At 40.7% G+C, this 26,947-nt stretch overlaps 2 protein-coding genes across 7 annotated transcripts; one reads left to right on the forward strand and one right to left on the reverse strand.

The window, feature by feature from the left end:
- Positions 1-102: 102 nt before the first annotated feature.
- On the reverse strand, positions 103-2,664 carry tmem14ca (transmembrane protein 14Ca). Of its 4 annotated transcripts, none has more exons than XM_063483908.1 (5): positions 2,566-2,664; positions 1,981-2,065; positions 1,750-1,851; positions 1,332-1,419; positions 103-329 (listed from the first exon to the last, which is right to left on the reverse strand). In XM_063483908.1, the coding sequence occupies exons 2-5, from the start codon at positions 2,054-2,056 to the stop codon at positions 272-274; spliced, it is 324 nt and encodes a 107-aa protein (XP_063339978.1). In that variant the 5' UTR covers positions 2,057-2,065; positions 2,566-2,664; the 3' UTR covers positions 103-271. The 4 variants fall into 4 exon arrangements, with proteins under 4 accessions (XP_063339978.1, XP_063339980.1, XP_063339981.1 ...); XM_063483910.1 differs by having other exon boundaries at positions 2,569-2,649; XM_063483911.1 differs by having other exon boundaries at positions 2,558-2,599.
- Positions 2,665-7,326: 4,662 nt separating this feature from the next.
- Positions 7,327-19,578, forward strand: tfap2a (transcription factor AP-2 alpha). 3 transcript variants are annotated; one of them, XM_063483912.1, is made up of 7 exons: positions 7,327-7,509; positions 10,144-10,563; positions 11,776-11,827; positions 13,516-13,741; positions 14,517-14,635; positions 16,343-16,484; positions 17,842-19,578. In XM_063483912.1, the coding sequence occupies exons 1-7, from the start codon at positions 7,459-7,461 to the stop codon at positions 18,128-18,130; spliced, it is 1,299 nt and encodes a 432-aa protein (XP_063339982.1). In that variant the 5' UTR covers positions 7,327-7,458; the 3' UTR covers positions 18,131-19,578. The 3 variants fall into 3 exon arrangements, with proteins under 3 accessions (XP_063339982.1, XP_063339984.1, XP_063339983.1); XM_063483914.1 differs by lacking the exon at positions 7,327-7,509 and adding an exon at positions 8,337-8,728; XM_063483913.2 differs by lacking the exon at positions 7,327-7,509 and adding an exon at positions 8,935-9,608.
- Positions 19,579-26,947: the final 7,369 nt, after the last annotated feature.

Raw genomic sequence — 26,947 nt, forward strand, 5'->3', positions numbered from 1 at the left:
AACCTCTTTGTAATATATCAATGAGTAAGCTGATTTTTTTAAACTTTTTTTTTTAACAAATAAACAAGTTCAAAGGTGCATTCACTGAAAAAAGACAACTATTTACTATATAAACAAGAGGGTACATTTATTTCATAAATCTACACTTTTTTTAAACAAAAGGACATGATTCTGGACATAAATGGCAAATGCTGAGAGGGTGCTTCTGAAAAGAGCCACAGGAGCTGATGGGAACTGATATTTCTTCCATGATTTCAACATATTAACTTCATCAGGACTGTACAGGTTTCTGGAGCAACGCCAAGCTAAGCTTCCCCACCATCAGAGCACTGAAACAAAAGGATTACATTAGACCTCATTCAAAGAGCCAAAGTATACAGTAAAAAAAAAAATACAGATTACTGGAAGTGGGGGGAAAATAAAATCCTCTGTAAAATGTGGCTTTCTTGGCTACAATGTAGTATATAAATAGAAATGAGGACAAAATTATTAGTGCCTCGATGATATTAAACGTTTTTGTCATAATAACTTTTTTGTAAATGGAGCAAGGGATTTATTAACATAGCATTTCTAAATATACTAGCCTTCTTTAGAAATTATTTCTATTAGCACACAATAACAGAATTATTTCAGAAAAAAATAAAAGTTACCAGGGTCAATATTAATGCTCCCCCTGACATGTGCAATGACATGCTTTAACTCTGTAATGCTCAAAGACTGGAAAAATATCAAGTTAAAACTGAAGGTTGTCTTCTTATTTACACAGTATAAAAACTTCAACGGTTTGAGCTGTCAAGAAATCAGTTTAAACTTGCAAAAAAAAAAGAAAAAAGAAAAAAAGTTGTTAATGCTCAAGAAGTAGGCGACGGATACACAAAGTTATCAAATGTCAAGAACTGGCATGAGAAATCTCATCAAGAAATTCAGAAAGAGCCACACAAGGCAGAACAAGCCTGGCAGAGGTAGGAAGCGAACGATTTCAAAGACTCTGGGAAGAAAACTAGCAAGCTGTATCCAAAGACCCCCAGAACAACTGCTGAGACACAAGTGAATGACTCAAACAAGTCTGAAATTATAGTCTTGAAGAGGACAATCGGTAGAACCCTGGTTTCGGACTAAGAAATATTTATAATAATCAAAATATTCTAAATAATAATATAAAAATAGAAATAATAATCGTTTGGATATGGTAGTTTTTGTGAAATAATTTTGTTTCTGTGTGCAAAGTAAGTAAAATAATATTCCAAAATCAAACTAAGATATCTGGAATAATACTGTCCTCATCTGTGGTACTTGATAACAAGTAATGGCTGATTGGACTTATACCAGACCTTGCTACAGCCATCAGACCAGCTGGCATGAACTTCCTCGATCCATAAAACCGCTTCCCCATGATACCAGTCAGTGCTCCTGATGCAGCTGGCAGACAGCAGGAGATGGAAAAGGTTAGTGAAGGCACTTGCAATGAAGACATTAGATATTCAGAAACTGTTTACTTACATGCAGAACATACAGCTGCTGTATGCAGTTTAGTATGTGGGTCCACATTCAAAGAGCCAAAGTATACAGTGGGTCCACATACTAAACATGTTGAGTGTATTTTTTTGGTCATAAGGCATAAGAGAGGTATTCAATTAACATTCAAGACTGCGTCTTAAATGGCACAGCAGTGTTCAAACTTTACAGCTTTTTCTGACATGATGTTTTTCATAAGCTGAGGAAAGAGGAAAGAAAAAAAAGTTTACTAACCTAGTGACACCCAAACATTTTTAGGATCATTTGAGACCTGGTAAGCTCCAAAACCTGCAAAGCCCCCAAACAGAAGCCCAGCAGCTAGGGAGGGAACACTGCCTGACAGAACAAACATACAGGAGGTCAGAACCTAGGAAAATATAAACCAACGAGACAACAGCACCAATAGTAACACTTGCTGTTATAGAAATTGGATTATTTAACTTAACTATTTTAGGTAACACATACCTGCTTTCACGTAACCAATGACTCCTCCAGATGCTACAAGCGTGGCGTATCCATATCCTACCCAATCCACAGTCATGTTGGACACCTGTCAGGACCACAGCGTGAAGTTATGCGAGTCAACAAACACATTATTGGCGTTGCACATCGATTATTCAATTAAAACCTCCTCCTGATGTGAATCTAATTTGACCTACTGGTGTAAAAATACTTAAGGAGCTGTCCGAGTCCTGCAACACAGAGCTGTTACTGAGCATTAACGGAACCAACAGAAAAAGTGAAAACATTGTAGGAATGTTCCCGCTGTCACACATCTCAGCCGTAGTTTGTCAGCTTTTGATCAGAAGTCGTTAAAGAAAAAAGGGGCGTGTGTGTGTCTGGCTTAGTAGATAAGCCAGACTGCTTTACTGAGCCTTAGCATAAACTAGCATCACTGCTGCATCACACACTCAGAAGTTACACAATATTGCCGAAACCACTGTTAACAGTCACCCCGTAAACTTTGAAAGTGGATTAAATCTTAAGCAGCACTCTAAAACACTGACACTGTCGGGTATGAAAGCTGAATTAAAATACAAACCGACTTACAACCTTAGTCGTTCAGTTTGCCCTCTGTCTGTCACTGACATAAACAGTGTGGTCCCTACCAACGGCAGCTTGTTCTCCACCGAGCACAATTTATTGCTGCACTGTACGTTATGCGCTCGCGGATGCCGCATGCGTAGGCTTACAGTTCTGAGCAGATCTCTTTATGTTGCCAAACACATACGGCTGCGCTTAATAATAATAATAATAATAATAATAATAATAATAATATGGTTTTTTTATCGTTTATGTTGGTGCAAATAAACACGGCCGATGACACTTAAAAGCTATTAAACTATTTTCTCTGCGGAATCACTACTGACGATTTATTGTCCTGTACTCTCCATAATAAACTGAGTCCTGCTTACTTAACGTCGTCGTATCATGTCAACCACTAAATGCACTCAATTGAGTAACCCCAACGCCACTCGGAGCTCTTTTGTGATAATTGACGGCCACTAGATGGCGCCACAGGATTATATTAGGTTGTGTTTCAAGTTCAAACTGCACCCCTCATACCAAGAGCTTTTTTTCAAATAGGCATGTACTTTGATTTGCATGCATCCGAAAAAAAAATGGTGTCTTCTGTTGGGTGACTAAAATGATCAAGTTTTAGCTTGACAGACTGATTAAGGTTAATGAAGAAACACAGGTAAACACAAGCACCCAGCGTATTGCTTGTTAGGAATGCATTTGTAATATTTGCAAACGTTTGTATTCCTGACAATTCGTGCAATTTCATGTAGCCTTTCCTTTAAAGCACCTGTGTTTCTGACTGGCATCGGCTCTGCAGATCTACTTCCTGGAATGCTCCCTGCTCACACATTCTCATTTGGTTTCAATTACCTGCGATATTGACTTCAATCCACCAGCCGCGCTTCCTCGCTCTTATCCAAAAGCAAGGTGGCGCTATAACACAAGTTATCTTGTTCAGATAGCAGCGTTTCTAACGTTGGGCCCGAAACCGTCTCAATTGAAAAATATAAATAGATAAATAAATCACGAATTTTTATGAATATAACCATGCTGTGTGTGGCTTTGGAGATCTTCGCCAGTAGGACACATCCAGCAGGAGCTAGAGCGTGGCTGTGGGAAAAGAATATTTGTTGCAAACTCAGCATTTCTACGAAATGATTTACCAACTTCATAACTTCATAACGTTTGGGGGATAAGAAAAAGTGCTCCTGTCTTTGATCAGCCTTTTTTAAAGAAGAAGAAGACGAAGAAGAAGAAGGAGGAAGTCTTTCAGCCATTTCAAGCAATGAGAGAAGGACGCGTAAATTACGCACCAAAATCTGTCTGTGTATTTAGGTACACTTGATAATAACAATAATGATTATAGCAATACTACTACCACTACTACTACTACTACTACAACTACAACTAATAATAATAATAGTAATAATAATAATGATAATAATAAAATGTACAAGATGCCTGAGGCGCAGTCGTGGCTATCGCCTTTTAAACACAGCTGGCGGTTGGGGAACATTGCCGGAGGCCCGGTGCTGTGTGCTGCTGGTTGAAACTAAGCCCTAGACCGGCTAGATATTCAAAAGGGACCCCGCTGCAGAACAAGAGTAACCTACTCTCAGACAGCTCTGCTTTAAAACTTCACTCCTCCCTTGCGCAGAGCCCCAAACAATATTTCTGATTCCCCCTCCCCACCTTCCTCTCCTTTGTCCAGGCCTGGTAAGGTCTATATAGCTGCAGGTATTGTGTGTGCAGTTAAAATGTGTTCGCCTTTGAAGTCAAACATGAAGGCTCGTTTAAAATATTAACGCCACAAAAATCTATAGTCTCCGTGTGGAATTTTGCAATTTAGAAAAATACAAAAAAAAAAAAAAAGTGTTAAAGCAAAATTAATTGTATTTTTTCTTCCCCCGTTAAAAGTTTGTCCACCAGCACCAGTGTTACACTTCACGCTTATAACACGCTGTCTTTATGTGTGTGATATGATATAGTGAAAGGATCAATGATGCTATCTGCCAGCGAAGTGCCCCCGCGACTACGTCCATAGCAGCCAGTTTGCCTACGTGTGTGTGTATGTGTATGTGATGCGTATTACTTCAAAGAGGAGAAAGGGGGTTTTGGACAAAAGATTTGGCCATTGTCACCCACGTCAGCGCACGTGTTGCTCTGCTTTCTGTGTGCGTGTGTGCGCGTACCACGTGGAGGGGGAGGGAGGGGATGGGGGGGAGGTTGCTCATTCGCTCTTGGCCCGAGGGGTCTACATAAGTATGTATTAGAAATAAACAGTGGATAAATAAATAATGACTCTCACAATAGTATGGTAGCTTTCTGTGTAATGATGTTGGCAGTTAACCTTCAAGTTTTTTAACTTGACACAGTTTCATTTGCACTGACAATTCATGTTTTCTACCAAGCAAGACAAATCAGAGAAGAAAAGGAACGGAAAGGTTAACAGATATGTCCTTTTTAGTTTTATGCCAGGTGAAGACAAATATAACCTTTATAATTATATATATTTATATTCGCTTTGTCCCACGCAGTTTCCCGTATTTTCTCATATGGAACCTTTATTACTATTATTATTTTAAAAAGCACATCATAGTTTATCACACTGTTTGTACGCACAATAAACCAAATTATTATTTGATGAAAAATCATATAAAATCCTCTGTTTTTGTCAAAACATGAAATGGAAATTTTTATTCAAAACTGATCTTTAAAAATATATTATTACAGATGTATGTATTTGTTGGGGTGTGTTGTGTCTGCATCAGTCACGTTAAATAGCCTAAATAATATCCATACTTTCAGCTCGTCACTTGTGAACGCTGTTGTTTTAAAAACTAATTAACTATGACAGCTCAGACCTATTCAACACACAGACACAGACAAGCTGTTTCTTTTTTTCTTCCCAGGTGCTCGCCACTCTCTGGTCCACACCCGGAGCAGTGCGCATGCGTCGCCAGGTGGCTCCACACCGTTTTTATGGCCAGGTGAAGCGATTCCGGCCCAGGTAAAGGTTTACTTTTGCGAACGAAGGCTTAATGAAATAGACGCGCCGTCGGATCGGACCAAAACAAACCGCCAAAGGAAGCAGAGGATAAAGAATGTCAATTATGGGCAAAATGATGGAATGGCAGGTATGTATTGTTTACCTTAAGAAAAAGAAAACGGCTGCAAAAAGGGGGGAAAAATACATAAAAACAGTCAAAGTATCGACTTGTTGGATGAGGCTGCATGGACGCTATGAAATCCTGTAGTAAAGAGAAGCGGCACAGTTCTGTAGAGGCTCCTGGATTTGATCACACAGGAGATATTTTGGAGTCTTTTGCGGGGAACTATAGCCTGAAGTGTGGAATTAACCATATTTTTTGTTGTTGTTTTTTTTATTCTGAATGTCTGAAGGTATGGATCGTTTGTTGCAAGGAGATCGTGCGCGTTTCAGACACACGGTGATATCCACATTTGTTTCATCATAAGTTAGACATGTATGGAAACAGACTTGAGGTGCTTTGTTAGGTGGAGGTGGAGCGATTAGAAAACAAAACCCGTGCTCGAACCTTGTAGTTAGGCTTTAAAGCAGAAAGAACAAAAACAAAGAATAACAATGATAAACTTTTCGTGTGCTTTGCAGCTGTTCCAATTTTGCATGGCGTGAGCATCTCACAGTGGACTTTCTGTACAGTCTCATTTTTAAAAAATGATCTGGGCTTGACTCAAAAGTATGGCCTCGGCTTGTGGATGCGTTGGGGATTTAAGATACGACCTGAGATCTTTGGTGGAAGACAAACACTCCAGTTTCAGGCGAGCAGGCCAGGTCTCTTTTGCACGGATGCATTGCTGTCGTTGACAGCCGCTCCACGTTCATTAATAACAACTGTTTGTTACAAAAAAAAAAAGGGGGGGGGGGGGGCGGTCTCCGTCCCACCAAAAATACCAAACAGACTTTTAAAAGGGGGACAACGCCTTAAAGCGCCGTGGACCTGTCTGCTGACCCACGACCTGGTGAGGTGAAGGCTCAACCGGCGACAGGACAGAGCCAGGCTCCCCCAGCCGCTCATTCAAATGAAACAAGGCCACGTTGTTGTGTTAATTATTGACACCAACCTCACCTCCCTCCCCCCTCCTCGACTCCCTCACAAGCCCTGCCAGCCTTACAGGTAGCCAGTGGACCTGTAGAGCAGCTTTGAATAACTCACCCTTTTTAACATCACACTGAAAGAATAGCCTCTCGAGGTCTCAATAGGATTAAAATAACACTTTGGGAGGGTTTTTTTTGTTTGGTTTTTTTTGCAGAAAAAAAATCAGGGTTGGCCCCACGGTGTGTGTGATGGGCTGGTTTTTTTTACATCAAATTTAAAGTTATCAAGAAGTGGATAGAAGGGAGTTCAGTTTAGACAAAAAAAAAGTCACAGAAAAATATATTTGACAATTTGTTAAAAATATACAATTTCTCGAGGATTCTTTAGGATGTGCACTTTTCCATCCTCCCAAATATGAAATCAAAATGATTGTAGAAAGTGTCCCAGGTGCAAGCAGGTCCCCATGCATGACCGTACCCTCCCTTCCTCTCAATAAAACAAAAACCACACACACACACACCTCATTGAACAGTAGAAATAATAACCGTGTGTAGCGTCTTGTTGCTTTTTTAGTCTTTACCTGTAATGCTGTCCATTGGTGTTGTGTGAGCAGATGGGGGGAATCAAACGGCTGTTGATATGCTAATGAGGCCCGGTGCCAGTGTTATTACAGAGCTGATCCAGCCCTTCACTTCCACCATTAGAGGGAGACCTCAGAGCGCAAGACAGACAACCAACCCACAGCTTCAATAAAAGTAGTTTTTCTGAGCGGGGAGCACAATTCACTGAGTGAAAACAAGACTAAGGCGATACCTATACTCAATATCCACCTCAACAACCCATGAAAATGCTCTGGAAATTAACTGATAACATTAAATATGAAGACTGCGAGGTAAGAGGCTCGTTTTTAATTTACTAAATTTGTTGTTGTTATATTATTATTATTTTTAAAGATTCAGTAATTATTTTATGGCTGCTTTTTAAAATTGTTTTGATCCAGCTGTGAGATTCTTTTGACAGCTGTTAGAGAACATATTTAACTGCAAGATGAATAGACTGCATCTTATGGCTTTTGTTAAGTAATGTAATAATAATAATAATAATAATAATAATAATAATAATAATAATAATAATAGAAAGCTGTTTTTAATATCGTCTGGCTGCATAAAAATCACAGCATTTTCCACTTTAAAACTTACATTAAAATAAAATAAATACGACTAAAAAATTCTATTGCACGTGAAAACATTAAAGCATTAATGTACACTTACCATGGATTAAATTAAAAAATAATATTTTAAAGCAGTGTGAGTTCTGGCACTGCCTGGTTCATTTTGCGCTTCAGTTACAAGCTCTTGGACTCTTCAGGTTTTTCTGTCACTGCAGAAGCCGTTAAATTCTGCGTGTGCGTGTATGTGTGAAGTGCATACACTGAGTGATTGTTGTTGTTGTTGTGGACACAGACGAAGTTTGGCAGTAATACCGGTGGTTTGTTTAAGGAGTGGAGAAGCCAGTCGGACGTGTTTTCGCCCGCGTCCTGTGAGGATAGAGAAGGACGGGAGCAAGAAAGCAAAAAAACAGAAAGAAAGAAAGTGGCACCTCCGCGGTAGTGTTAAATGGATTCTTTTAATTTACAGACAAACGGTTTGTTTCCTCCGCTGGTATCGAGGCAAAAAAAGAGAAATACATAAACAGATAAATAACATTTGCAGTCGCGGTCCAGCCGAGGCCCCAGTAAGTGCTGTTTCGTAATTTTAAAGTGCATGATTAGGCAGGAAGGGGAGTGGAGCTATTTCAAGCCGCGCGCAAAAGTTACAGAGCGCAGGATCCAGCGGCCCTGTCTCACACTGTGGGAATTTTATTTTGCTCCATCTTTCCGGGTCAACGTTAAAGTTAAAGTCGGCGTGACTCTGGTTTTTTTTTGGAGTCGAGGACGGATCGGTGGATTAATTCGGCGGAGACGGGAGAGGCAGAGAGAGAGAGAGTGAGAGAGAACCATGGAGGACAGCTCGCTGTCGGAGTCTGAGGTGGAAAACAAAGGGACAAGCGGTAGAAATGAGCCGGCTGGAATGCCCATAGCGTCGTCTGCTGGATTTTCACCCAGTTCAGAGGTGCACATTGTTTCCTTCCCTGGCTTCTTCATTCCTGTCTGTGGTCCACCTCCCTTCCCATTCCTGTCTTTCTTTCACTTTTGCGCTTTGGCCTGGGACTCTTTTAAAATGCCCCCCTCCTCCTCCTCCCTCTCTCTCTGATTCGTCAGACGAGGTGAATGTCCCTCTTTTTGTGTGTGCCTCTCTCCGCACACTCTCTCACTCCCTCTTTCTCTCTCACTCCCCCTCTCTCTCTCCCCATCTCTGATTAGATATACTGATTCCTCCTTTCAATGGACGTCATTTAAGCGCAGACTCCTGCCTTGAGTTGCGTCCTCCGCTTCACGCCAGATTTCCGTCTATTCTTTCCTTGTTATTAAGTATTCCTGTGATATTAATTGTAATGAATGCGTTCTGGTAGGAGTCCGAGAGGGAGACGAAGAAGCGGCTCTTTTTTTGGGCTAATATGAGCTCGAGCGAAGGGACGGTAGCACTGTGATAGAAGCCCGGAGAACAGGGGGGAAAAGAGGGTTTACCAAGAGAAACTTTTCAACCTCGATCGGCCAGCACCGCCGAATATCTGCATTGTTAGAAGCAAATGAAGGGCAGCTGGGATCTAACCATTTATTTCTGATGGATTATCGTCCTGCTACCGAGGCACATATCTGATCGCCGGGGCCATCGTGATCTTTGCAGGAGAGAAGAGTTTTTTCGGGGGCCTTGTTCTTTTTTTTTCTTTTTTCTCTTTTGGGTTTTGCTGGTTAATTCCTTTTGCTCTTTCCCCCCGCCCCCCCAAAGACTCCGTGTTTTTGTGAACTGATTATTATAATAATCATTTTTTATTATTATTGAGTCCCACCAAAAATCCTTACAGATGTTGGTGCACAGTTTTTCCCCGATGGTAAGTTGCTGGAGTCTCCCACTATCAGATACTTTCTTTCTTTGCTTGTTTGCCTACGAGATTTTTTTCATTTCTTTTTTTTTATACTTTAAGTTTTTTTTTCTCCCAAAGCGTGCATGCTTGAAAAATCAGCTGAGCGTCCTCCAAATAACAATTTTAAAAAAAATGTCAGGACTTTCCTATTTAATGCCGTTTCATTTTCTGTTTTTTTAAAATTATTATTTATTTTGCTCATGTGCTGTCAGGTTATTTTCAATTCCCAAAACTTTGCGGATGTGTTGTGGGTGTTGTTGTTTTTTTGTTGGTTAAAAAAAAATCCCTTTCCCCAATTAACTGGAATAATTCAACACAGATTCCACACTTGAGCTAATTCGTGTCTTCCACTCAGGGGCATATTTGATAATGCCCGCAGAGCATTCACATGTAAAAATATAGACGGACGTTTCGCTAATTTATGACCGTGTCCTTTATTTTTATTTTTATTTTGAACGTATTCAGGCTAAAACGCACTTTTCCTTTTTTCCTTACCTGCCAGGATCGTCACGACGGCACCAGCAATGGGACAGCCAGGCTACCTCAGCTGGGCAGCGTGGGCCAGAGTCCCTACACGAGCGCCCCTCCGCTCTCCCACACACCGAACTCGGACTTCCAGCCCCCGTACTTTCCCCCACCCTACCAGCCCATCTACCCGCAGTCTCAGGACCCTTACTCGCACGTCAACGACCCATACTCCCTCAACTCCCTGCACGCCCAACCGCAGCCACAGCACCCGGGCTGGCCGGGCCAGAGGCAGGGTCAGGAGAGCGGCCTGCTGCATCAGCACCGCAGCCTGCCCCACCAGTTGTGCCGGGAGTATCGCAGGGAAGTGCTCCTGCCATCCGGCCACGGCATCGAAACGGGACTGTCGGACTCTATCCCTATCCATGGAATACACCAATCTTTAGAAGACGTGCAGGTGAGGCAGCGTTTACCTGGCTTTCTCTTTCTGTGGAATTACTCCCTTTAAGAAATGAAAATTGAAAGAAAAAAATGAAAGAAAGAAAAGGAATAATGCTGTCATTAAGAGTTCGAGCACCACGGGTGCCAACCCGCTATTATCAGTAAGAGTGAGGGTGTGTGTGTGTGTGTTTTTTATTTAAATAAATAATGAAATTTGTTCTGTCACCCCGCCTTTAAGAAATCAGGTACTAGTCATAGCAGTGCTGTAACTGTATCATGTTTATCTTATTAATATTAGCTGATACAAAACACGACTGACACGCAGTAAATTAGGTTCGGGGAGCTCATTGTAGCTCTTAAAATAGCAAATATACAAAACAAATAAATGCGTGGATTTTTTTTTCAGTATCGTCAAGGTGGTTTAAGACAAAGCAGCACTGATTTGCAATTTATTTCTGTCATGAAATATATTTCAAAAAACATTTATAATGCTGTTCGTCGACACATGGCTTTTGTTCGACATCTGAAAGTAAAAAGGCATGAAATACATGAAAATAATTGATATCTGTATTTTCACGAGTAATTGTTTTTCGTGTCGTTTGATTTTTATTTAATTTCTCTGTTTAAGAAAAAATAAAATATATGAAGCCGACGCTTATTTGAGAACAATAACATCAGAGTATACTACATGCACATTAACAAGAGAATATTACTTTGCTGCACGGAGCTCAGGCAGACGTTTTACTGAAGGTCTGTGATGGACGAGCTTTTAAAATTGTCAATAAACTCCATTTATAATAAGAACATTACACAAAAAATCAGAAACAAACACCAATAATTCGCTAATTAGTTCATAGGCCTTTAATAGGCAGCGCCGCCGTAATTACTATCCAATCTAGATTAGAAGTTTCCTTGTGAGTACAGCCAATCTGAGGGCGAAATTAGGTCAGGATTATGGGGCGACACAGCTTCGTTATTTAAGTCTGCGTTTGTCATCTAATCAGTGTAACCGGTCGAAAACACACATGGACAATAATAACAGGTATGGGGCCTCGGGAGCCTCCATGTTGGGTGATTCTGGCTGCTAATTGTGTCAGGCTTTGTTCCTGCACCGCATCCTGAGGTGCGTTTACGTACGCAGGACCGAGGCTGACATTATTAGGTTTTTCCTTCTCTTTCCTGCCTTTGTGCTTAAACGTATACTTTTTTTTTTGCATTTGTGTCATAGCCTGTTGAGGATCAAGGAATTCACATCCCCGACCAGACTGTAATTAAAAAAGGTAAGCAATTTCCTCCGAGATACAGTACCATGCATGTTTCTTCAAGCTGCACACCACTAAGCAACACACACACACTCGCATACACGCACACGCACAAACGCCATTCACTATTCTGCTCGAGAGAGCTCGATGCAATGCGGTAATGCCTGACTGATCCTAATACGCAGTAGCCTATTTTTCATTACATGGTTTCCAAGTGCGTCAAACTGGCTGCACCTTTTTTTTCCCCTCGCTGATGGAATTTACTGTCAGCGTTTCAGCGCAGCGGGGAGATGAGTAGAGCTGGTGGGCTTTGTAGGCCCGCGTGCTATTGATGGTCAAAGATACAGGCCTCATAGACGATCCTGGCACTTCAGGAAGCCAATAGCTGCAATCACGTAGCGTGGTCAAATCTAAAATGGGAGTTGGTACCGCTGGATGGAGCACAGGCCTGCTGTGTGTAGGATGATAGTCTGTCATTCAGTGAGGGGAATCAAAACTAGGCTTGGGAAAAAAATAAAATCACTTGGCTGGATGTTTAATATGGTGAAATGTAATTGTTTAAATATATATTTAGGCTACTTTGGTGAAGGTTGTTGGATTGTGCTGCTGCTGCTTCAGTCCGTCGTGTTTATTTGCTGTTAAAATTCAGTGAATTGTATTACTTGACACAACACGAGGAAGTCCCATTCTTTTCGTGGCCATGTTTAAAAAACGTTTTGTCAGGTCAAATTAGAACTCGCTGGATAAGATATGGAGTGATTTTGCTTCCCCATTTCTTCCCTTCCTTTTTTCGTTTTTTACTTCTTTCTTTCTTCTTTTTTTTAAAAATCTTTTTAAACATTCTTTCTTTTTTAGTCTGTCTATCTGCACATCAACATGATAATTGGCTTCTTATATTAGTAATCTCAAGAGTTCGTTTAACTCCTATTGTCTCTATTAGGCTCCCTTGAGCCATTAATGTCACAAGTGATCTATCCAAAGGCGCACAGTCCCCTTTGTCTCCGGTTACTGCACACCAAAACGGTGTAAAGCCCAGCACTGCTGAGCCCCCCCTCCACATACACATACACACACACACACCCCTAACCCACTATCCCCCCCCCCCCCCTAGTGTGAAATCACACACGGGGTACGGTGTTTTGCTGGATACCCAGGATATGTCAAAATAGGTAGACTTTACAGAATCTCTCGGTTGGTATGGTTGCTTTGTGCGGAGATGCTGTTTAGTGCGCACACATCCTTTTATTTCTCATTGTCTGCTGCATAGTTGTCTACATAATGTCATTGACTGGTGTTTCTTTTTTTAAAGTAATAAAAATAATAATAAAACAAAAGAGCACAGACGAGCGGAAGTATTCTGGCATTCAGGCAGGTATATTTGAACGGAAATCAGGTCTCATAGTGCTGATTTTACTGATTCTGCAATATATTATTATTATTATTATTATTATTATTATTATTATTTGCCAGTCTTACCGAACATGTACACATGTTGTGCTAAACTCCAATTCCGGGGCCTAACCTCCACCCCCCTTCTCATTTAGTTAAGGCTCTGCATTGCATGAAATTCACTGAGCACGGTCTCTCTCTCTCTCTCTCTCTCACACCCCGCAATCCCTCCCTCCTTCCTTCTCTCCATCCCGCCATCCCTCACTTTATCTCCCCCTCCCCTCTCTCTCTCTCCCTCTCCTCCTCCCTGGCTATAGGTCCAGTGTCTTTATCCAAGAACAACAACGTCTCCGCAATCCCAGTAAATAAGGACGGTCTTTTCGGAGGGGTGGTTAACCCCAACGAGGTGTTCTGCTCAGTTCCGGGTCGCCTGTCCCTTCTCAGCTCCACATCAAAGTACAAGGTCACGGTGGCAGAGGTGCAGAGACGCCTCTCGCCGCCCGAGTGCCTCAACGCCTCTCTGCTGGGCGGGGTGCTGAGGAGGTGAGTTTGACTGGGAGGCTGAAAAAAAAAATCTCCTCTCTCTACTCCCTCTTTACCTGTGGGTTTGTGCGCGTGCGTATGAAACTCGCTCTACTCCAATCATTTCTTTCAGCGAGCGTGCATCTCTCCCTTTCGCTCTTGCTTTCCCATTCTCTCTCTCTCTCTCCTCTGTACCAAGAATAATTAAAATCGACCAACCATGACACCTAGCTCCTGCATTTAAAGCAGGGGGGTCTGTTAAATTCCATATCAACTTCCCAAGCGTACTGGGTATCTCTCTCTCTTTCTCTCTCTCTTTCTCTCTCTCCCAAATTAATGTAGGCCTAGTCTGTTTCAAGCCCAGCTCTATAGGCCCACTGAAGGCATTACACATGAAAACATTGGTCTCCAGTGAACTGTCTACAGAAGTGCTGCAGACACACAGCCAGTAATAGCGCTGCCTATTAAGTAGGACTTTATTTATTCAGTTTGTACAGTATTTGCTGGTAGAAAAAAAGGCGGAGGGGGCTCTTTTAGTATTATTTATTGTTTGTAGCTATCAGATATGTGGAGGAGGGTGAAGTTCACGTCCGACTTTAAATCAAATCCACTGTTAAATTAGCCAAAACATATATACAGTTAATCATTAATAGTTATGCATTAATCATTACCTTTATATATATATATATATATATATATATATAAAATATTCTTGCTCATATATTAGCCTCCCTTATACAAATTCCTCCACATGAGCAACACTACAATGAGTTTCTGCTTTGTGTTACTGTCACAGGGCCAAGTCTAAGAACGGAGGAAGAAGCTTAAGGGAGAAGCTGGATAAAATCGGTTTGAATCTACCTGCGGGCAGACGCAAGGCAGCCAACGTAACCTTGTTGACGTCACTAGTCGAAGGTAAGTCGGATACCGTAAATCACGTTCCCACTCTTGTTGCTCCCGCGATACCAGGTGCTTGCAAACTAGGTTTTTTCTCTCCTCTCTCTTTCTTTCTTTCTCTGTGTTGGAAATCAGCATATGCGCTCATCCGTGTAATGTGGACCGACTTTGCCTCGCAAGTAATAAAGCATGAAGGATGTGTGTGTGTATGTCTGCGAGTGTGTGTGAGAAGAGAAACACACACACACACACACACACACACACACACACACACACACACACACACACACACACACACACACACATATATGTGTATATATAGTGAGAATGGTGCTGGTAATTCTAGTGGCTTTGCAGCGTTGGCCTTCGCTTTCAGGAGCACACTTGCAGGTCCACGGCTGGCCTAGTTTATACACTGGATTAATTTGTGTTGAAGTCCAGTTAATTATTGAGTGCTGCTTGTTTATTGGGCACCGCTGAGCTGTTTCACCTCATGGATGAGAAGTCGATTGATTTATTAACCCTGCATTGTTTCAAACGTTAATATAGTCTGGATATAACAGTACAGAGCTGATTTTTAATGGTGACTTAATTCTTTCGTTAATAGCTTCCCATGCTTTGGCTTTCGGTGGAATTTTTATTGCATGCAAATGGCGTGGCGCTGACCTATTGGGAGCTATATGTTTTGGGCCTATTACAAAATAAATTAGTCAATTATTGTGCGCAGAAAAGATGCCTTTTGCGCGACTGGATAAATCCATTCTGCTAGCAGAGTTGAACCTTATTATTCAGTGCAGTGGTATTTGGTGTGCTGCTGGTTTCCAAAGGTGAAAGCCTGCGATGCTTCATTGGTCCCCGTTAATCATTATTGCAGAGGAGCACCGAATGCAATATTCATTGTGTTTCGTAGAAATTTGGTCCTGTATTGTAATGAGCCTGGAGAAATGTTTGATTGTGGGTAATAAGAGGGTGGCACGTGGGGGGTTGGGGTGGTGGATGACAGAGAAGGGTGGGGGGGACTGAGACAGCCGGTTATTTATTGAAGGGACAGTGGGTTTTCTGTGCTGTCATTGTTTACGATCCGCTCCATTTTATGGAAAATAGCTTACCGGACTTGAGCTTTGATGCTAATTGGCGCATGCGTTCTTCCGGAGCAGAGGCTTATGGGCAGGAAGCCCCGCAGTAAAAACTCAACTGCTTCAGGAAATTAAAACCAAAGACTTGGAAAGAAAAAAAAAATCCACCAACAAGAGAGGCGAGCTTGGGACGGAATTAAAGCAGCAAGTCTCATAAGTGAAGTTTGCAAAGGCAAAGTGAGATTTAGGTGTAGCCTTTTAAAATTGCTGTGATGTGCTGGACTTTCAATAATGCGCAGGCATTGGTAATCAATGACATGGTGTCGAGCATGACGCTCCGTCTATACTTCACCTCCACTTAAAGGTTCTCCTCCATCTCTTAAGTGTTCCCACGGTGTGACGGAAAGACGGGGTGCACTGACAGCTCGCAGGGCCAGCTTCATTATCATTATGATTATTATTATTATTATGTCGTCATCAGCAGCAGCATCATCACTGACGCTGCTGGGAACGCACAGGTGCCTTAACCCTGCCGTCTGAACGCACAGACTGGACGCTGTGTTCGGGCAGGGAGTGTGAACTTGTCTATGCTTGATGTAACCATGCTTTATGGGCAAACACATTCAACCTCATTTCTTTTCGTTCTCAGGCGAAGCGGTGCATCTTGCCAGGGATTTCGGTTATGTATGCGAGACCGAGTTTCCAGCCAAGGCAGTAGCTGAATATGTAAACCGTCAGCATTCCGACCCAAACGAACAAGTCCAAAGAAAAAACATGCTATTGGCCACGAAGTAAGTGCTATTATCACATTTCACCATGTCACACCAAATGCATGCCGCTCTGTGCCAGCACAGAATTTGATCGAAGTGCTGCTTTTTTATGCAGTTTTCACAGGCTGAATATTTTATTTTCTATTTTTTAATTAGAGTACGCTACGTCAGACACGTGACCATGATAAAAAATAAAAAAAATAAACAAAATAAATAAACTACGCGTTTGCCTCATACATATCGGGCTAGTGTTACCGAGTAACAATTAATTAATAATTAATTAATTAATAAACTTTTTCTTTTTTTTTTTTTATCCCTACGCTTCTCACCTGTTTTAATTATAGATTTAATTCACTTCCTTGTTTTCTTTATTATTATTATTTAAGCAGGTGCCTCTATATGATATCATAAATTATAATTACAAGGCTTGCTAAATATACCGCTGTTCAATATGGGCCTTTCGCCTCATCCACTCGCGCAGCAGCATTTTGTTTACTGTGAGATTTCAGTGACACTGACACATAGCTGGTTTTCATCCAGCACACTGTTGGTGTTTACTATGTATTAACTAAAACATGGGAAGTCCTTACAGGGCAAAGAAAAGCAAAGGCAGCATTTAATATTGATGATAGGCTGCTATAATCAAACAGCTGTTAGCCATAACTGCTTATTATAGGCTTTTTTTAATGCTAATATACAAGTGGCATGATATGGTGAGTGTATCTGTGTTAATCCACCCTTAATGCTGGAGCCCCCCTAAAAGGAATATATGTATTTAATAATTTAATGTCATATATTGCTAAATCGCTGGTTTTAAATGATGAAAATAAAAGGATGAAAGCAGGAATTTCTTATTCTTTTTTTTCATTTCTTTGTCTTTCCTGTTTGATAATCAGCGACTAGAGTTCACAGTTGACGCTGCAAAAAAAAGAAAAAGAAGAAGTTCATTATATTAGCAGATCTTTCCTTGTGTAGTTGCCTTGTGTATTATGATTTTTAAAAATGATTATTTATATTTTAAAGTAAAATATTGCAGCTAAGAGATTAACTGTCACCTGTTTGTAGCTCCAGGACATTTTCTTTCCCCAAATGTTATTTTTGGAAACAAAGCGAAGGAAACACGGGCTCACACAACAGATTTGTCCACGCAGATATGAGAATGTGATGAAATAAGTTTCTCTTTTAAGCTCCAGCCGGATACTTTTAACTCGCTTTAAGCAAGTTTAGGGTTTACAACCCAGCACTCCCGCGGGGGCATTTCGTTTTGCAGTGTGTCCATTTGAATTTAGCCTCTTTTTCTTGTATTATTGGAACATTAAATTTGCAAGCAGGGATTTTCTGTCTCGGTCATTAACACCTCCTGTCTCTCTGATTTTAGGCAAGTCTGCAAAGAGTTCACAGACCTGCTGTCCCAGGACCGCTCGCCGTTGGGAAACTCGCGGCCACAGCCCATTCTTGAACCGGGAATTCAAAGCTGTTTGACCCACTTCAGTCTAATTTCGCACGGTTTCGGAACCCCTGCACTGTGCGCGGCCATCACGGCCCTGCAGAACTATTTGACCGAGGCTATCAAAGCCATGGACAAAATGTACCTCAACAACAACCCCAACAGTCACTCAGATAACGGCACTAAAGGCGGAGACAAAGACGAGAAGCACAGAAAGTGATTTTTTTTTCTCTCTCTCTCCATCCCATCTTCACCGAGGGCCAAACCGCCCCCCCACGCAGGGGCCCTTCTTCTGCACCGACCCCACACCCTTCCGCCCCGGCGCCCCTCTGCCCCCAACCATCCAATATAAATATTATAAATACCTTATAAATATTATTGATAAAGTTAAACGTGCCACTTCCTGATCTTGCGCGGTTTTACATGTTTTTTTGTTTGTTTGTTTGTTTGTTTGTTTTTACATCCCACTTTGGATTCAGGAGCAGGGGGAGGGAAAAAAAAAGAAAAGTCGCAAGAATCTTCTTCCACCACCTGAACCATATGAAATGTTATTTAAAAAATAAAAAAAGAAAGAAAAGAGGAGGAAAAAAAGCTGCAGAGGAACAGCTCCAGGGCGAGGAAAAGCTGTATTGCCTCACCCAGAGGACTTTTTATGTACTCCCCTTATTTTTTATGAGCTGCAACGGATGGACTGAAATCCAGCGACCCCTCTATATCTCAATTTTACGATTGTGACAAAGAAAAAAAGAAGAAGAAGCTAAAAGAGGACGAATTCTTATCAGTATTGTGAATAGTAAACTTGAAAAACAACGAGAAATCCCACAGATCTCCATGCCATGACTTCAGTTGTAGACTCTGTCTCTCTCTCTCTCTCACTCTCTCTCTCTCTGTCCAAGCGACCAACTTGAACTTTTTTGAATTTCAACACGATTCACGGTTATATAAGGGAATCAGTGTTCATGTATGTATATATTTATTTATGTGTAATTTAATGGGAATTGTAAATATGGTGCGTCTGTTGAAACTTCTTTTTTTTTTTTATTTATCTGGTGCCTCCTGTTTTAGTGGGTTTGAATATTCGGTTAGTTCTTCATGTGATTTTATGGTTCTTAGAAAAACAGAAGTTTGGGGTAATTTTTCATTTCTCTGGGATATTTCAACTCAGCCCTCTTGTAGCATGTTGAGGCGACATTGAAGCAAGTGAACAAATTTAATAGAAATAAACTTCCAATTTTCTCTCTATATATCATCCTTATTCAGTTTTTTTTAACATTTTATTTCAGACAGAGCATAAGTGAGCCCCCCCACCCCCACCCCACCCCCGAGGAGAAATGTTCTTCTGTGTGTGTGTGCGTGTGTGTTTCTATTTTTCGTTTTTATACGAGCTTTTATGTGTTGTGCCAATCAGAAATACGTTCCCACCTCTTGTTCTCTCCTTGAAGCACCATAAAAGCAATAAATGGAATATTGTCTTTTTTTCAATGTTCGAAGACATTCAAAAACATTTTTTTGGGGACCACCTGATATCTTGTTATGTCCGATAATGTCCGAAAATTGGAGGCGGTTTTAGCTGTATTGTATAGACCTGTGCTGGCAATAGTTCCTATGCCTGTCAATGTATTATAGTCCTTTGTTGCCCAGAAAAAAATAAATATTTGATACGCTTCATCTCGATTTTATTAATATCTTTTAATTTTTTATTCACTGCTTGATATACCCGGGTGTTTTTTTTTCTTCTTCACGATTTTTTTGTCTTGGTATTTTTCCCCCCTATTCTGAACGGCTACAGTAATTGAGTTTAAGTCTCCCCTGACGATTGCTCCTTGCAATAAGCAGCTGAACTCACTGTTTCCCTCAAGTATAATAAAAAAAATCTTACTTTAAACTCCCTAGTTCAGAGCACAGGATCTTATGCAGGCCAAATGGCTCACAACAATGGATATATTCGCGTTTGAAGTGTGCAGCGCCACCCCTCCAGCTAAAACCCTCTGAGATGTATATAGGCCTGGTGTGCAATGTTTTGTTGTTATAGGCTATATTTGGCTCTTCTTCGTTGATTCTGTGCCGGATCTTTATTCAAAGACACGCATCAAATATTTGTTATGTTGTTTCGCCTCTCAGTGTAATCAATGAACAATCAGAGAGCTCAGTGTGGTGGATTTTTATTTATTTTTTTTCACATGTGTCTATTCTGTGGCATAATCGTAACACTTTTTTTTCCCACTTTTTAACAACGAGTCTCCAGCTCTAAACTACAATTTCGCCTGATTTTGTGGCTGTGGTTCTGAAAATGTGGCCATTTTAAAATTTGTATTTATTTATTTATGTATTTATTTTCGTACTTTGTGATGGCAAATCTGGCGCTAGCCTCCCCCCCCCTTTTTTTTCTTTTTTTTTTTTTTGTTGTTGTTGCATGAGCTGCGCAGAGCGGCCCATTGCATAACATTTAAGCTGCGTTTGATTGTGTGCTGATGGCCTGGCACCTATAGTTCCGAATCAATCTCGTCTGCGGCGTGAATCAGTCTGGTGATATATGCATTCTCGTATTGTTTCTTGCTTTTCCCCATTTCACTGTCTGGTAACCATGCAGTTTAAAATATTGTAACACTGGGAGATATGGCACCCCACACCCCACCCTTCTCCCACCCTTCCCCTCCTTCTCCTCTTCCTCCTCTCCCCGGTCTCCTCGGCAGTCGTATTTATTATCTGCATGATTTTCGGGCCTCAGTTTAATTCTGAGGCAGTTGTTTTGCAGGAGGGTGAATGAAGCCTAACTGTACATGTCCTTGGCATAATTGCGATGCACAGTGCTGGAGCAGGTGAAGCGAGGCATTGTCTGTCAGGCCCTGTTTTTGTTGGCTCAGTCCTCAGATTGTGTGTGGGATCCTGTCCTCAGGCACAATAGCTCACTCATAAAGGAGAGAGACTACCCGGCTGCTCCTGCTATGGTGGATGTGAGGTGGTGGTGGTGGTGGTGAGGAGGGGGACTAGCATAAATAGTCACTTTAAGGGGAAAACAATCGTATTAAAACGGCATTCATTGGCATTAGCGAAAAGGAAGCCCCTCGCGTGTGTCATTAATGCTAATGTTATTTAATAAATTTATCGGGGCCGGGCTGAATGAAAACAGGTTTTTTGACGGTGAGACAAACGCATTAGAAATAGTCATATCGGTGACAATGGTGGAAATTTGTGCTCGTTATTAGCAGGAGTTGAGGAGGATCGAAAGGCCCGTAATTAGAGCGTGTTTTAAATAGAATCGGGGTGTTAAAGAAACTCGAAATCCCATTGTTGCCTTTGTTTACACCGATACCGGGCCTGCAATTTGCATGGATACCTTAAAAAAACAAAATTGGAATTTTACCCTAATTTGATCTTAAACAGGTAGAACTAGTTTCTCAAATGCCTCACAGCAAAAGTCATTTACAAAAAAAAAAAAAAGGCGGGGGGGGGGAGGGGGGGGGCTGAAATTTGAAGAGCCAGTCAGCAGCAGAATTTGGATAATTCAATCCCTAACTGCTGGTTGTCTCAACTAAACCAATTACAGCTGATTCCCGTATAGTAATTAATAAGTGTGAGGCCTGTTGTTATCAAATATATTCTGGGAGAATATGTGAAACAAAATATATTCCAGGGGTTACACTGATAAATTTGTGTGATAGAGCGTGATGGCGCTCAGGGGAGAGAAACAACAAAAAAAATAGAAGTGTTATCTATTTATTTCATACAGTATGTGTCTATGTGGCTCAGTGCAGGGCTGGTATTTATAGTTTGCAGCAGAGATGTAATGAAGGACAAACACAGACAGAGCCAGTCAAACCGCCTGTTTGTGTGTGTGTGTGTGTGTGTGCGCGCGCACTTTAGCCACTCAAATCTAAGTTTAAAAGCAAAGCAGCAAAATTTAAATAAATGACGCTTATACGGGGGTTTCATTTAGAGGAGAAATGAATGCTTGTGCGCTGATACTCCAAACATATTTATTTTTTCCACGCTAGTCGCCTTCGATTGATCGCCGTCTTTCGGGGTTATAACTTTTCATCTCCAACCAGCTGCACATCACTGCTGCGCTCATCACTCCTGTACAAATGTGTCCCATCCACTCTGCACGCTGGGAGCCTTCTTTATTATTATTATTGTTATTATTTTGTGGTCAGAAAGTATTTAGTTGATACTGCTGAGATCATTGCTGGGTGAAGGGACTGTCTGGATGGCCTAATTACCCCGTAGCGGCATCACTACAGCAGTCTGCACTGTAACGCTTGGAGGCAATGCTTTGGAGCTTGCTTGCCTGCATGGGAAGATATAGGGCAACAGTCTATGAGGCCCAGATTCTTTCTCTGCACTGACAGAAATATTATATTGGTATGACTGGAATTTGATTCAAGTCCAGCTGTGTTCCTGACATTTAAACAGGGGGATCTGAGTATTATGGAGATGGAATACATAGTTTAATGTTTTTATTAATTCATTTATTTATTATTTCGCACAACTTTATAAAAAAAAAAACGGGTCCTCCTCACCCAAATTTTTTTTAGTACCCACACAATGCGGGAAAGTTTTTGTTGATTGATGGAGCAGAGGTGTTTTGATAAAGGCTTTTGATGGACTAAACGTGTTGATGTTTTAGAAGTAGTAAGAGAGGGTAAAGTCTCAAATAATAGCAAACAGATGGTCATTTTATCCACTGGAGTCTGCTATGTAGAACGACTTGTATCTTATTTTTACTATCGGCGCATTTCAAACTGCCGACTTAATAATAAGTAGAGCGGACAAGGCGCAAAAGGTTCCCCTAACAGACATTTGATACGGCTATTGGCGCAATTGAATTATGTGATTTTTAAAGTTTGCAATGAAGCGCAAAATGGCTAATTGTCGTCAACTCTGACATCAGCCGTCATTTGCAGCTTATCCCCCCCACCGCCTGGCTCTGACCCCCTTTGGGCCCCCTTGCCCATTCAGCAAGCCAGGGCTCAGAAGCCAAGAAAGGTCAATGACTTCACCAAATCGCCCTTGATTACTTGAGACATTAGGTAATCGATTAGAAAACATTAAGTGACTTTGAATAAACAGAGGTACTCCTGATAGGCATTAGAGCTCAATAGTTCCACCTCAATATGGCTCATTCACAAAAATGAAAATGAGAGGTGTGTGAACATAAACAGCGCCCACACTTTTTTCTGGAATATATATATATATATATATATATATATATATATATATATATATATATATATATATATATATATTCTTCTTCTAACAAGCATTGAGATGAAACCGAGCTTGTATATCTCCAAATATATGGAAGATGAGCGGATTAAAATTGTGTTAATATTTCCCCATTCGGTTAACGCAGTTTATTTTCTAGTTTTAGTCATTCTCCTTCTCTCCCTCTGCCTCTCTCCGTGTCTCTCCCTGAATCCTCTGCAGTCAGCCGGGGGGGAGTGTCGCCCCGGGCCAAACATATGCTTCTTTCCATTGCACTAATCCAAATGCAGCGTGGAGGAATAATTGCTCGAGTGGCCGTGGCTTCGCAGGGGCTTTGTCCCTCACTGGCTCCCGTCAGCCAGGCACACGCCATTTCAATCAACTCTCTCTCTCTCTCTCTCGCTCTCTCTCTCTCCCTTTCTCTCTCTCTCTCTCTCTCTCTGCATCAACCTCCAGATCTTTTATCAAACCAGACCCTCACGCTTCTCAAGCACAGAGCCACATCCTTTAAAATGCCTTGTTGCCTTGCCTTCATGTTGTTGTTACTGTCAGGTCATCATATTTGGAGCATCGTCTTCATTAATATTGACAGTGCACCCCGTTGGCAGGCTTTATTGGCAGAAACGGTCGCATGACTACAAATGACGTTTTGGTGAATTCTGTCAGCATCTCAGATGATTTTAGTCATTTATTATCATTATTATTATTTTTTTTACAGTTTCTAAGCAACAAGCATTATCTAGTCAACAAGAGGAAATCATCTCGGCCGTTCAACCAGAAAGTTGACAAGGCTGATTATAAGTTAATGTGATTTGTGGATGACTGGAAACCAATATAAAAAAATAAAAAAATAAAAATGTTAATATCATCTGAAGAGTTCAAAAGTAATTACGCTTTAAATGGTTTTTCGTTAGACTAGTCGTAGAAATAATAATAATAATAATAATAATAATAATAATAATAATAATAATAATAATAATAATTTGATATTATTTCAAAATAAATCTAAAAATTACTATCCAGGGCAGCAGCAAACCATCCCAGTGTGCTAAGTTTTTCGTTCTGACTTCATTGTGGGATTAACAGCAAAATATGATTCGATAAGGAAACTGAAATTCATTATTTCCTGTGCTGAAATCACAGACATGCACTTTTTTTTTTTTTACCCCTGTGAGTGGAAAAAGTAAATCAAAATGCACACGGACCTCTGTTATGCCTTGTATACAAACACGCAGAGTTTAAACACCCCATGTCATCGTTTGCCTTTTCTGTTTTCCCCCCAGTGAATCGACGATGAAAAATCACTCTAGTAAAATGGAACATTTGCTAGGAAATCACATATTTCCACGGATAAGAAATGAAATAAGACAGAGGGAGAGGTGGGGTGGGATGGGTAGCGACGGAGAGCCGTGGATGTCTGACTGAATTAATAGACATGATAATTTCACACTATTTCATAGTGAGCTATCTGTTCCATCACAGCAAAATAAAAGGGTCACTGCGCAGCTGTGGCAAACCCCAAGCGTTATTATGAAGTTTGATGATAGACCCCCCCCCCCCTCCCTCCCCTCTTTTTTCTTTTTTTCGCTCTCTCTCTTTTTTCCTTCTCCCTGGTACTTCGCTTCAGGCCAGCAATAGCTCGAGGCCACGCCGGTGCCTCCCCATGATAAAGGACTTATACTGTGTCTGTGCGCAAAGAAAGCTGCAGCAGCTTCTCTCTCTCCCGAACCTAATCAACTCACTGGCTTGGCCCTTTAACGATTGGTATACCCCCCCGCCCCCCGCCCCCACACACCCTCAATCTCTCTTTTTCCCATTCCCTCTCTCTGTTTCCTTCTGTGTGTTCTGCACGTATTCATGAACATGTATTAACTGCATTTAGTTAATAATAATAATAATAATAATAATAATAATAATAATAATAATAATAATAATAATAATAATAATAATAATAATACAGACAGTCATATGCTCTATAAGATAAGGCCAAAGTAGATTTCTTTTATAGTTTTTATATAATTTGTTTACACCTGTTCAACAACCACACAGTTTGCTTCTGAAATTTGCCTGAACCCATTACATGAATGAGGCATAATATAGTTTCCTTTCTTTGAATGGTACTGACTTAAACGTAGGTGATGCTAGGTAACGGGGTCTATTTTCCTCAAATGGGGTTGCAAACAAACGAATAAATTCTGATGCACTGACTACAGTATTTCTTGATATGAGAAAGCGTGGGACAAACTCAAGGAATGCTACTATTATTATTTTGTATTTTTGGTGTTGTTTCTGTACCTCAACCACCATCAACCACCAACATCATCAACATTTAAATTTTTTTGTGTGTGTTCTAATCACTGATACATTAACAAAAGTATCAAGGGGAAGGAATAAATAAAGAGATAGAGAAAAAAAATGTCTGTGACACGTGACAAAGGTCACGAGCCAGTTCCAAGCCAAGACTCCTTCCAGCAGTGAGATGTGGGAGTTTGAATGTCTCACGAGAGTGTGGTGGGTGTTTTCTATAGCGTTATTTATTTTTATGACAAGAAGTAGCAAATATTTTTGAACCAGGCTTAAATATGCTTAAATTATTACTCTTGCCCTAATAGAATAGCCACTATCTGTAAAAAGCAGTATAAAGGAGAATAAGAAGAAAAAAAGCCACTTTGAGGTAGCCAGTTTTTTCATTTTGACAATTTTTCTGCTAAGCTATACTCATTGCCCTTATTAAACATGACTTAGGTGTTTTTAATACTGCAAAGTTTCACTGTTTAGTTCAGAATACCACACATAGCTGAGAGCGACCGGGCATAATAGAACATGTTAAAGTAAAAGTGTGAAACTAATGCCTTGACAGCACCTTAAGGCATGCTGGTCGTTGTGGGTATACAGTATTTAGTCTCAGAGGACACCATTTAAATCATTTACAACAAATTAGGATTTAAAGAAAATCAAATGAATTCACACAGATGTGATGAGGGTATGCTTTATAGAGCTCTGTTACAGTGTATTCTTTGTTTGAGTATTCGTTAAAATCACAGTTGTTTTGTAAGGGGAAAAGATTTTTGATGTAGCATCTAACAAAATATAATTCTTTACTAAAAACACTACACTTCAAGTCATCTCAGGGAATTTGTGATCATTTATCATCACTGTGTGAGTAGCTTTTCATGCAGTTACAGTTTCATTTTGTTTTGAGCTTTCATAGACGACACCGGGAAGTGAACATTAAATACTCTGAAATTTAGATGCGACTGTATTTTTAACAATCTTTAAAAACTTGTGTGCAAAAAAATTGTTTGCTGACTTACTTTACAATCTCCTCCTTTCTAATGTTTTTGAAGGACAAATGCTTTTTATTTCTCGCACTGAGTTCATCTTCGCTGATTGTCTCAATGTAAGTGATCTCATGGACACAAAAATAGATTTACATAAAAATAGCACGTGGCACGTCAGAAGCGCAGTTAAGTTTCTCTCTCATTTTCAGTAGAGCAGCTGATAGTAATGTAATAACTTAGAGATAAACAGCCACGTTATTAGCTTAAAGGAGAGCCTTGTGTGGCTGTGAGAGTAAGAGAGCTTGGTCTGGCCTCTCAGAGCCTGTGAAGAAATGGTTTTGATCTCACCACAGGCTAAACACTGCCAACAGGACTTGACATTGCAGAACAATTTCCCAATTACCTTTTGACATGCATATTGACACAAACGCACAAAACTGTAATTTTCTCTCTGAATTTGTTAGCTTGAGGGGCTCACTTTCATGCCAGTGGATTGTCAGATGTGCTGCTCTCTCTCCCTTTCTCCCACTAAGTATCTCTCTCTCTCGCTC

This window comes from Pelmatolapia mariae, linkage group LG9, assembly GCF_036321145.2.
Source record: "Pelmatolapia mariae isolate MD_Pm_ZW linkage group LG9, Pm_UMD_F_2, whole genome shotgun sequence".
Taxonomy (NCBI): Eukaryota; Metazoa; Chordata; class Actinopteri; order Cichliformes; family Cichlidae; genus Pelmatolapia; species Pelmatolapia mariae.

What these genes read in the sequence shown, in the direction of transcription:
- tmem14ca (XM_063483907.1), bottom strand. Translation starts at nt 2,291, where the DNA reads ATGTGTGACAGCGGGAACATTCCTACAATGTTTTCACTTTTTCTGTTG. An exon ending in CCTTAAGTATTTTTACACCA is followed by an intron (nt 2,066 to 2,174) that starts GTAGGTCAAATT and finishes TGGTCCTGACAG; the next exon opens with GTGTCCAACATGACTGTGGA. An exon ending in AAATGTTTGGGTGTCACTAG is followed by an intron (nt 1,420 to 1,749) that starts GTTAGTAAACTT and finishes GCTGTCTGCCAG; the next exon opens with CTGCATCAGGAGCACTGACT.
- tfap2a (XM_063483914.1), top strand. Translation starts at nt 8,615, where the DNA reads ATGGAGGACAGCTCGCTGTCGGAGTCTGAGGTGGAAAACAAAGGGACA. An exon ending in CTGGGCGGGGTGCTGAGGAG is followed by an intron (nt 13,742 to 14,516) that starts GTGAGTTTGACT and finishes TTACTGTCACAG; the next exon opens with GGCCAAGTCTAAGAACGGAG. An exon ending in GTTGACGTCACTAGTCGAAG is followed by an intron (nt 14,636 to 16,342) that starts GTAAGTCGGATA and finishes TTTCGTTCTCAG; the next exon opens with GCGAAGCGGTGCATCTTGCC.